General features: G+C 35.5%; 1 protein-coding gene across 22 annotated transcripts in view; it reads right to left on the minus strand.

Annotated features, from left to right (window-relative positions):
- Positions 1–12,280, minus strand: part of CDC42BPA (CDC42 binding protein kinase alpha) — a 306,715-nt gene that overhangs the window by 33,739 nt on the left and 260,696 nt on the right. For all 22 annotated transcript variants that reach the window (XR_012032812.1, XM_072830231.1, XM_072830229.1 and 19 more), the window contains one exon: positions 9,855–9,938. Coding sequence is in view for 21 of the 22 variants with exons in the window: in XM_072830231.1 (XP_072686332.1) it covers positions 9,855–9,938 (84 nt within the window). In the remaining variant the exon portion in view is untranslated. The remainder of the gene's footprint in view (positions 1–9,854; positions 9,939–12,280) is intronic.

Genomic DNA, 12,280 nt, shown 5'->3' on the forward strand with positions numbered 1-12,280 from the left:
TATGATTTGAGATCTGACCTTCATTGCCTAGTTACAAAGAATTTCTCCATTTTCTCCTACCCATGTTTTTAATTTTTTAAATCTACATTTTATTTATTTATTTATTTTTAAAGATTTATTTATTTATGATAGACATAGAGAGAGAGAGAGAGAGAGAGAGAGAGGCAGAGACACAGGAGGAGGGAGAAGCAGGCTCCATGCCCGGAGCCTGATGTGGGACTCGATTCCGGGACTCCAGGATCGCGCCCTGGGCCAAAGGCAGGCGCCAAACTTCTGAGCCACCCAGGGATCCCCTAAATCTACATTTTAAATCTAAATTTTAAAACTAATACACATACACAGTTTAAATAGTAAAATAGTATCACAATGCTTAGAATAAAAACTGAAGTACCCTTCCACCCCAAGTCATCCTTCCTAGAGGCAATTTCATTTAACTCTTCCAGCTGTTTGCCTCCTTCTGTATGTATCTCTGTAATTTTGGAGGAGGGTGAAGCAAGTCTATTCTGCTATTTTGCTATTTCTTGATTTGAGGCATTATACTGATTTCCTGTCATGGAAGATGAGGATTTGGCACTGTCACATCAACTACTCCCTTCATGGTCTTAATATTGGTATAGCACAGTTTTGGGTTAAATGTTACATTTAATGTTTAAGTTATTATGACCTTGGATTTTTAACTGAGTCAAGAAGTATACTATCGTTACATGTTTTTTGTGTCATTTTTTGACTTTTCTGAAACTAATGATGCCCTCCCTCTTTTAAACTTAATTTTCTAGGTCTCTCTTACGACTTACCCCCAGACTCTCCAAAGCAACCGCAAAATCCTCTCAAATCTATGTACCACATGGTCAAGCAGTGAGGAAGGAAGGCTTCAGTATTCCTCTGCCCCGTGTTATTGACCAGAAGTTTCTCCTGGAGCCTCTCTGCTTTTCTGTTGAATGTTCAGCTGCAGGGCTTGGGTCCTTCTCCCAACTGACCTCTGTGCAATTCTCTCCTGTGGACCCTCTGCCTTTCTCTTTCTTCACCTCCTCCCTTGCTTTGATGGAAATCATTTCTTAGTAGTTTACTTAGGAAGCAGAACATAGGTGATAATACTTTGAGAAAATCTAAATCTTCTGAAAATTCTATTATTTTCCCCTAAATTGATTAAATCTTTGACTGGGAATCAAAAATTCTAGCTCAAAATCGTTTTACCTTACAATTGTCCTTTCCATTTTGCTGTTAACAAGTATGATGCCGTTTCGGTTCCTAATCATTTGAATGTGATGTTTTTTCCCTAAATATTTATTTATTTGAGAGAGAGAGTGTGCAAGCCAGGGGAGGGAGGGGGGGTAGCAGAGAGACAGAGAATCTCCAGCAGACTTCTGGTGGAGTGTGGTACCCAACATGGGGCTCCATCTTCCAACCCTGAGATCATAACCTGAGCTTAATTGACTGAGCCACCCAGGAGTCCCTCATTTAATGAATTTTTAAATGCTTGTCTTATTTTTAACTTTCAAAGGACTCTATTTTTCTGGTTATTCCTTTTTAAAAAGTTTCCTCTTGCTTTGGCATTGCCTCTTTTTCCTTCAATGAAAATAGGAAATCTGTTTGTTGGGATCTTTTTCTTTCGCTAAAGGATTTCCTAAAATGTCTCCTGATCCTTGGGAATTTGTTCATATTTAAGTGTAGTCAGTAAAAAAGCTGAGTTGAAAGTGTTTTGGTTTAGATTTTGTGCGGGTGCCCACGCACCATCAATGAGGACCAAGCTGTCTCACTGGGACTCTCAGCTGCCATTATCTGTAAATCTTTTCTGGGTGAATTTCTTCAGAGACTCCAGTGAAATCCTCCCAGGAGGCTAGAGGGAAGGAGGAGGCAATAAACCCAACTGCCAACATTTTGGGAGCTACACAGGAGAGAGGGGTTCAGAACCTCACTTTTAGGTTGCAGACTTCTGCAAGATCTCACGACTCCTAGTTCAACACCTCCTCTTCTCTCACCAACCACTGATGTCCTTCAGTTTGTGGTCTTTCAGTGACTCCACAAAGTGAATGCACTGCTAAGTTGGTGGTACACTGGCTGGTTTTGAGGGATGCTCTAACAGTGCTTCATGTGGACTTTGAACCAATTCCCCAACTCATTCTAGACTCCCTTTCCCACTCAGACTCCTCAAAGGTATCAGGTGTCTTATCCTTCTGCATGATGTGAAGCTTGTCCTTCATGTGTTCCCCCAGAAGGGCTTATGGGAACAACAATCCTTGACTTCTTGCACATTCTTAATACTTCTCCGTGGTTTTATTTTTGAATGATGCCTTATTATGCTTAAAAACTCCAAAACTCTTAAAAATCTTTGACATTCTAAATTCATCAAATTGTTACAACTATGTGCAGTTTTTTTGTATATGAGTTATACCTCAATAAAGTTGTCAAAAAGAAAGTCACAAAGGAGGGAAAAAACCTTGGACTCACACTTTCCTTGGGTATTTTAAACGTCATCCAATTGTTTTCTGGCATAGTGTTGCTATTGAAAAGTCTGACAAAAAATTCATTCTTTTCTTCCTCCTTGAGTTACTTATTACGCTTCTGTCCAATGTTTTTTTCTTTATAAGCCAAGGGTTTACTAGAATGTGTTTTCTCTTGTCTGAGTTGATTTTCTTGGCTATTCTGGGTGCCTCCATAGTATGAGTTTCAAGTCTGCTTTATTTTATTTTAAAGAATATTTTACTTACTTATTTGATGGAGAGAGTGAGCAAGTGAGAGCACACACACAAGCAGGGGGAGCAGGAGAGGGAGAAGCAGACTCCTGGCTGAGCAGGAAGCCTGATGTGGGGCTTGACCCCAGAATCCCAGGATTATGATCCAAGCCAAAGGCAGACATGCTTAACCAACCAACTGAGCCACCCAGATGCCCCTCAGGTCTGCTCTATTTTAGAAAATTTTCCTGAACACAGATTTTAGAATTTTCTGTTACCTTGGTGTTCTCTATCACAGACTCCTATTATATAAACATTGGCCCTTCTTTGTTATTCTTTTCCAACACTTTTCTAAAATCCTTTTTACCTCTTTCCTCATTTCTGTTTAAAAAATTTTATTTATTCATTTCAGTGTGGAAGGAGGGGTAGAGAGAACATGCTTGAGTCATGGGAGGAGAAGAGGAAGGGAGAGAGAGAGAATCCTTAAGCTGACTGCTGAGCATGGAGCCTGACATGGGCTCAATCCCATAACCTCAAGATCATGACCTGAGCTGAAACCAAGAGTTAGAAGCTTAACCAACTAAGCCACCCAGGAGCCCCTCCTCATTTCTTTCTTTCTTTTTTTTTTATTTGTTTATTTATTCATGAGAGACAGAGACAGAGAGAGAGAGAGAGGCAGAGACACAGGCAGAGGGAGAAGCAGGGTCCATGCAGGGAGCCTGACATGGGACTCGATCCTGGGTCTCCAGATCCCACCCTGGGCCGAATGCGGCACTAAACCGCTGAGCCACTGGGGCTGCCCCCCTCCTCATTTCTTGATTAAAAGAAAAAAAAACTATTTTCTATTTTCATAAGTGATTTATTGAATTTATTTACTCCCAAATTCCTTATGTGCCAGTCTGTATTCCTTCAGTCTTATTTCACCTTAATTTCTAATTCTTTCCCAGAAAGATTCTGTCACCTTTCTTCAAATCTTGCTTTCTTCAACACTCTCATTTCTAAGGTTTGCTACTTTAAATTTTTGTTTTTTCATAGCTTCTACTGTTTCCTTAATTTGTTCTGAAATATTGATTGTTGGTTTCGCAGAAATGTTTTCTGGCATACTTTCATTTTTAAAGATGACACTTCTCTTTTTTGTGTATGTGTGATTTGACTGTGGCCACTTCCCTCAGTTTTAAAAAAAATATTCATGAGAGACACAGAGAGAGGCAGAGACATAGACAGAGGGAGAAACAGGTTCCCTGCAGGGAGCCTGATGTGGGCCTCTATCCAGGACCCTGGGATCACATCCTGAGCCAAAGGCAGATGCTCAATCACTGAGCCACCCAGATATCCCCATTTCCCCCATTTTTAAGTGAAATGACTTTTCCTATACCTCTGTGAGGGAGAGATGGGCCAGGGTAATCTTCCCAGCTCCATGCCTTTGACTCTGTTTTCTATCATTTTCATTAAGATGATTTTTTTAAATGACCTCATTCTTTCCAAGCTCCTCCTTCCCTCTTCTTAATCATCTGGACTTTCTCTTTCCTTTCCTGCCTTGCTCAATTCTGAACCCATTTCCTACTGACCCTCCTTAGGATGGGGCTGTGATCTGGAAGAGTATTCTGACCATCTGTTTTGAGAATTTACAACTGCAGCACTGTCACATCGTCCACTGTCTTGCCTCCCTGATCCTCACCTGCAGGATGGAGCTTGCAAAATTCTCTTGGTTTCTAATGTTCTTGAGATGCCCAGCAGTGCTTGCTTGTGTTCTGGTGGTTTTCTGGCTCTGGGATTATCACGAATCCCTCTGCTTCACCTCCATTTTCTCTAGAACAGTGTTTAATACCATGGGGAGTCTTATAGATGACTGTTTTTCCTCCCTATCAGTTTATATTTTGGAGTTCGTGGGAAAATCTCATCTATTGTTCAAGTGTCATCTGCCAGGCTCTTTTTTTTTTTTTTAAGTTTTGATGCCTATCCAGTTGGTCTATTTTTATGGAGAGATTCTCTAAGATTAAAAAACCATGCCACCACTGCAACCAAGTTCCCAGAATCCTCTACCCTCTACTCACTGGATTCTAGACTCAATGACATCTATTTTTCATTAAAATGTTTTTAGATTGCAATTAAAAAGGTGGTACTAATTCATATTTCCATCATAATGTTTCACAGTATCCTCCTGATAACAAAGAAAAGTACACCACAAATATAAAGAGGTAGCTCATTATTACTGTAATCTGCTTTTCTCCAACTCCTCCTAAGTCTGATCATCTTTTCACTCTCATTTTAATTTATTTTTCATCAGCCTATTTCTAGCTTTTGTCCAATTAACTATTGCGTGTCCATCCCCTTGTTTATAAAAGCTCTTGGCACATGCAGAGATTTACCCTCCATCCTCTGCTCTGCATTTTCTCTACTATATTGTTTGAGTTAAAATCTCCAATCTGTCTCTAACCTAGTTCTCCTGAGTTCTTAGCTCTTGCTTTATACAGGTTAGGGCATAAATGTGAGAATCATATACATTCATGATCATTATCTTCTATATATCTGTTATTCCCTTTGTTAGAATACAATGTCCTCTTTCGTGCCCTTTGGTATTTTACACCTTAACCTTTGTATTACAGTAGGTATCTGTGATCTCTACTTTATTTTCTTCCCTTCTATACATCTTTGCTTTCAGCCACACAACTTCTCACAGGCTCTTGTGTTAGGCTCACTCTGGGGAGTCAGCTGCCATGTAAGAAGATTGAAGCTATCATCTGGACAGACCCTATCAGCTGCCTGTCATGGAAGCAAGCCATCCTGGACATGCAGCACAGCTGAACCTCCACACATCTGCAGTCTCAGCTGATGGTTGACCATACCCACATGGCAGACCCTCGGTGAGAGCCTCCCCCTTGAGCCCTTCTCAAATTCATACCCACAAAACTGTGAGACTTAAAAAAAAATTTTAAGCCATTAGGATCTGAGACTATTGCAGTTAAGAGCACCAGGTTACCATGTTTTCCATTCTTTCTTTTCTGTTTCCTGCCTCCATTCAATGAATAGCATTTCCTTCTGCAGGTATGAAAATTACACATTTTATATGCCAGTCTTCTATTTATTCCTTTCAACTTGTTAAGATTTATATTTGGGCTTACTTTCCTTATCAGGTTATCAATATTTATTTAAACATTTATATGATACTACTATGTCAGGTACTGTTCTAGGGTGTTTACAAATATTAAGCTTCTTTCTTTATTTTTCAAGATTTTATTTATTTATTCACGAGAGACACAGAGAAAAAGGCAGAGACACAGGCAGAGAGAGAAGCAGGCTCCATGCAGGGAGCCCGACGTGGGACTCGATCCCGGTCTCCAGGATCACACCCTGGGCTGCAGGCGGCGCTAAACCGCTGCGCCACCAGGGCTGCCCCCTCATTGTGGTTTTGATTTGCATTTCCCTGATAATTAGTGATGCTGAACACCATTTTATGTACCTTTGGCCACTTTTTTTGTATGTCTTCTTTGGAAAATGTCTATTGTGGTCCTCTGCTCATCTTTTAATTGGATTATGTAGTGTTTTGTTTGTTTGTTTGTATTTTTGGCAATTGAGTTGTATGAGTTCTTTTATATTTTGGATATTCACCCCTTACCAGATTATGATTTACAAATATTTTCTCTCATTCCATAGCTTGCCTTTTCATTTTAATGGTTTTCTTTGCTTTGCATTAATTTTTTATTTGATGTAATTCCACTTATTTACTTTTGCTTTTGTTTCATTGTCTTTGCTTTTGATATCAAATCCAAAAAAAACATTCCTAAGACTAGCAGATTACCCATTGTTTTCTTCTAGGAGTTTTATGGCTTTAGGTTTTATGTTCATGTCTTTACTGTTTTGAGTTAATTTTTGTGTATGGTGTGAGAGAGTGGTCTAGTTTCATTCTTTTGTATGTAGGATATCCAGTTTTTCCAGCACCATTTATTGAAGAGACTCCTTTCACCATTGTATATTTTTGATGCCTTTGTCATAAATTAATTGATCATATGTGTGTTCAGTAAACAGACATATGCATATTCATTTCTGGCTCTCTATTCTGTTCCATTGATATATGTTTCTGTTTTTTTATGCCAGTACTATACTGTTTTGGTTACTATTGCTTTGTAATATAGTTTGAAATTAGGAGTGTGATGCCTCCAGCCTTTTTTTTTTAAGATTGTACTGTCTATTTGAAGGGACAAATTTTAGCATTGTTTTTTCTATTTTTGTGAAAAATACTGTTGGAATTTTCATAGGGAGCGCATTGAATCTGTAAATTGCTATAAATTGTAATATAGACATTTTAATAATATTAATTCTTGCAATCTATGAACACGTTTCCATTGATGTGTCTTCTTAAATTTCTTTTGTCAATGTCTTATCATTTTTAGTGAACAGATCTTCTTGATTAAATTTATTCCTAAGTATTTTATTCCTTTCGGTGCAGTTGTAAATGAGATTGTTATCTTAATTTCACTTTCTGATGGTTTATTGTTAGTGTATACAAGAGTATTTTCAGAGAAAGTTTTTTTTTTTTTCAGAGAAAGTTTTTTTTAATAATAAACTTACTAAGTTCTTTATACGTGAAAATATTTTTTAACTTACTCTCATAATTAAGTGATGTTACAGCTGGGTTAACATTTTAGGGTTCAAAGTTCTTTTTCTTCAACATTTTGAACATTTATCTTAGTTGTTTTCTTGCACTTAGTGTTGCTGTTGAGAAGTTTGATATCAATTTGATTTTTCTTTAAAGATGATTTACTCTTTGAAAAATTTTAGGATTTTCTCTTGATCTATGATCTCCATAAATTTTACTATAATGTGTCCAAGTGTGAGTTTTTAAAAAAATTATTCCACCTAATGATGTATTTCAATATGAGGTTTTCCTCTTTAATTACTGGGAAATGTTAGGTGACCATTTCTTCAAGTGCTTCTATTTTTTCTTTCCCCTTCCGATCCTATTACAGAGATACTGAAACTATTTCTCTCATGTCTTATATCATCCATGCCATCTTCCCCCTCCAACTTGTTCTTCTACTATATCCAGTTTGCTCATTCCATTAAAGCAATCTGATGAGTTCTTTATTCCAGCAGTTATAGTTTCACATGAAGCACTTGCAAATTTTCTTCCTAGGTGCCTCATCCTGTTCCATCCTGTTCCATACTTTCTTTTTAAAATTCTCTTTCAAATATGTATTGTGCCTATTTTAAATTCATATTTTGGCCTCAGAATTTTGCTTTATCTAGCGAAGGTTATTCAGCTAGTTTTTCTTTTATGCCAGTTATACTTTTGTACATTTTATTAGCTTTTCAGATACACCAACCTGTCTCTCATTCTGTGGCTTATCCAAGGTTTCTGTGCTGGGGAGGGAGGTCATTTTTTTTTCCAGTTTCTAGAATTTCTTTGTAGGAGCTTGAGATAAGCAACTAAATCTTCATGTTCTACCATAATCAACACTTCAGTCATAGTTATGTTGAATAGAATGAAAAAATAATTCACCTGAATTTTTCACTAAATGTTTCTCTTTCTCAGTTATTTGTCAACTTTGATCTTAGATTCTTCTGAGTGGCCTCAACTTAATGTCTTTTTTTTTTTTTTACAATGCATTCTCTAAGCACTACTCCTTACAATAACAGACTTCAAAATACTGAATTTAGGAAAATGGAAACAAGGAGACTACAACAAAGAAAGCAAGAATAGAAGCAATAGTTTCCATTCATTCTAAATTTCCATTTATTGTACTATATACATGTACTAACTATGCCAGATACTAAGTAATGCCAATCTGTGTTTTCTAAACCCCAAACCTTCTCAAATTATGGTGCAATTATGTACTAATTTTATTTGTGAATTGTATATCTAACTTTAATAGTAGATACTGTTTAAAAGAAAACATTTAGAAATGTACAGCTCTATATGCAAATATTGACATGTAGCTTACTATTTCTGTGATATTTGGAAACTTAATTTCTCAAAGCCTTAGTTTTCTGCTCTATGGAAACATATTAGATATCTTCAAATGCTGTAGTAAGAACCGAATTAGAAACTTTTAGATATGTGATAGAAATACTAGTGATAGAAATAATGATATAGTAGGTAGATAATGCCTGGAGAATAGTCCTATTCAGTAAGTTGTAGATATAATTATCAACTTGCTCTTTATATTATTTTTTATTGATAATTTAGAGATCTTCTAAAATGTTTAATCCCATAAATATTTATTTAAATAGTTCTAGAATAATGTCAAGGCTATTTTCCTGTAGATACAAAAATAAAAGTATAATCCCAAAGAACTAGCAAAACACAAACCCAGCATTCTTCTGAACTTTGCAGATCTGCAGTCTTTCTACTGAATCAAAAGTGCATTGAGTGCAAGTTAGTGCTGTGCTTATGGTATATTCAAGTTGCATATTCTTTCACTATGTATTTCATGTTTTATATTTTAAAATGAGAACAATTGATGATGGAAAATTATATGGAATTTTGAAAAAATTGGTTTATCATTTTATTTCTCCTTCAATCTGTTAGTGCCCAAAATGGATCTGAAAAAACATTGAGAGCATAAAGTAAAAGGAGAATATACTTCAAAAATAGTAATCTTTCAAAAACTCAGAAATTATAAAAAAGGGCAGAAAACTCCCAACTTGTAGGCTTTTCACTAATAAATAAAACCAACCAGGGATCCCTGGGTGGCGCAGCGGTTTAGCGCCTGCCTTTGGCCCAGGGCGCGATCCTGGAGACCCGGGATCGAATCCCACGTCAGGCTCCCGGTGCATGGAGCCTGCTTCTCCCTCTGCCTGTATCTCTGCGCCTCTCTCTCTCTCTCTGTGTGTGTAACTATCATAAATAAATAAAAATTAAAAAAAATAAAATAAATAAAACCAACCAAACCAAACTATCCATTTCAATATAGCCCTCCAATCTTCAACTTTTATAATTTTTCATTTTGATTAAAATTATTAAAAAATTGAAAAAAGATGGAAGAAAAACTAAATGGAACAAACTTTACAACACTCTTCCTACCTTTCTTAGTGGTGGTTATTTCCAGTCACATAAAATTTATTTTCTTTCCAAGCTTTTATGTTTGTAATTTTGAGGAAAATAGCATAAATCACAGCAAATACAAAAAGCAGAAGAAATCCATTATAGTATTTTTTTTCAGAAGTATATAGATTGAGTACCTTAGCTGGAAAGCCAGTTGAACCAGGACATCCCTTTTTCCTTAAGGTTGGTGTGTGAGCTGGAAGAGGAGTACTGTCTACAATCTGAATTCAGGAGCAAAAAAGGAAATAAATGTCATGAAGTATTCCATCTGTTTCAAACATCACTAAAAATAAATCAAAGTAAATAAAGCCAAGCAACATCAATAAGGCAAAAAAATATCTCAATGAAGCTACAATTCTCATAGTGTTGATAATTTAAATTTCAGCCTGCAATGTCTACAAATGAAATAGTTCTTCAATTAGCAAAAAAATATTGGTCTGGAAATTTAAAAAGAAATGATTCAGAAAAGAGAATTCACAGAAGAGAACAAATGTCACAGCACATTGCCTACGTAAAAATGAGGATATTAATCTTCAAGTTCATCTTAAAATGTCACATTAATTCTTAAAAGTATCTGATTTTTTAAAAGCATGATTTATAACCGAATACTTAGAAGATTCTCTTAACTCTAACTTCTATATACAGAATGTATGTTGCATAGATGGAACACAATTCAGTGGATTTGTGTGTGTTTGTGTATGCATATGGAGAGAGAGAAAGAGAGACCGATTAGTGGGATTTTGTGCAGAAATCAATTTCCAAAGAAGGGAGTTAGAGTATTTAATATTATTGGAATTCAGAACTTAATATACATATTTAAAAGTTAAAAGCCATATCTTTATAAAATATTAATGTACAATATTACTTTTAATGAAAGGAACCAGTGATTTTACTGGAAAAGAGACAGCACTTATTTAGGAAAGTATTAAAAAAAAGGCATAAAAAGGCATAAAGAATTACTTCATTTTAGGATGCTAAGCAAGCAAACAAAAGAAAAGGCTAGCTTTGAATAAAGTTATAGTTTAAAATATTAAAAAGTAGATGACTCTTTGCCTTTGTTATTATATAAACAGAGTATTTTATATGCCCTATAACCTTAGAATGGAACCTCTGTTTTCTGCTTAATTGTGAGTTTAGTTCTAATTTAAATTTACTTTTAAATAGCTTGAAAAAGCTTTGAACCAAATTTACAAATTAATGTTTCAACAGGTAAACATGAGAGATAAAAGAGAGGAACAGTGAAAACCTACACAAAAGTTAATAAAAAAACAACTAATAGGAAACAAAAATGACATTATAATTTACCCAGAAAGTCTAAAAGAAGTTTAGAATAAAAAGGAGTGAAGTAAGGGTGCTGGATACAAGATCAACAGAGTTCACAAAGACCATAAGAATGTATATTTGGAAAAGATCCCATTCACTGTAGCAACAAAAACTTTAAGGTACCTAGGAACAAATGTAACAAGCAATATGAGGTAAATTCATAAAGAAAATAACAAAACTTTACTGAAGGATATAAAAGAAAATCTAACTGATATGTATACCATGTTCATAGATGGAAAGACCCAATCACAAAGATGTCAATTCTCCTCAGATAAATCTGTAAGTTTAATACAATTCCAATCAAAAGCTCCACATGGAACTTGACAAACTGATCCTAAAAGTCAAATGTAAAACTAAAGGGTCAAAAAGAAAAGGAAAAACAAGGTGGGTGGGAGTGGCTAATCATACCAGATGAAGTATTTTAGGGTCATAGTAATTAAGACAATGTGATATTGATGCAGGAATAGATACAGAGAACAGAAGAGAATAAAGAACTCCCAAACAGACCCATATATATAAAGCAGAGAGTGGTTTATAAATCAATGGGGGGAAATGTAGTAGAGTTGGTTGTTCATATGAGAAAAATAGATATAGAACCCCATTTCACATAATATGTAACAATAAATTTCAGTTTAAGGTCGTAAACATGTAAAATAAAAGTTTTTAAGCTTTTAGAAAAAAGTATGGCAGAAAAATTTTAAATGCTGCATAGGGAAGAACTGCTTTAGAAAGGTATAAAAAATAGAAGTCATAAAGGAAAAGATTAATAATATATATAAGCCTACTTTAAAATAAATAATGTTGCAAGACGAAAAGATACCAAATAAAAATTTAAAATAAGCCACAGACTGGAAGAAAATATTTGCAGTGCACAGAGCCAGCTAAGGATTAGTATCCAGATTACGTAAAGAACACTTACAAAAGAATAGGAAAAATAATTCAATAGAACAACAGATGAAAGACATAAACAGGCAAACCACCACTGATCAATAAACATATAAAAAGATGCTGAATTAACAGTTGAGATCAGAGAAATGCAAATTTAAAAAATGCCGCTCCATACCCATCAAGTTGGCAATAGTTAATGTCTAACAGTACCAAGGGTTGGTAAGGATATGGGAAAATGGGGAACTCTCACACATTGTCGGTGCAAGTGAAAATTGGTCCAACCACTGTAGAAAATAATTTGGCAAAATCTAGTTAAAGTTGAAAATGCGTATACCACACAACCCAATAATTC

The sequence above is a fragment of the Canis lupus genome, chromosome 6, assembly GCF_048164855.1.
Source record: "Canis lupus baileyi chromosome 6, mCanLup2.hap1, whole genome shotgun sequence".
In the NCBI taxonomy this organism is placed as follows: domain Eukaryota; kingdom Metazoa; phylum Chordata; class Mammalia; order Carnivora; family Canidae; genus Canis; species Canis lupus.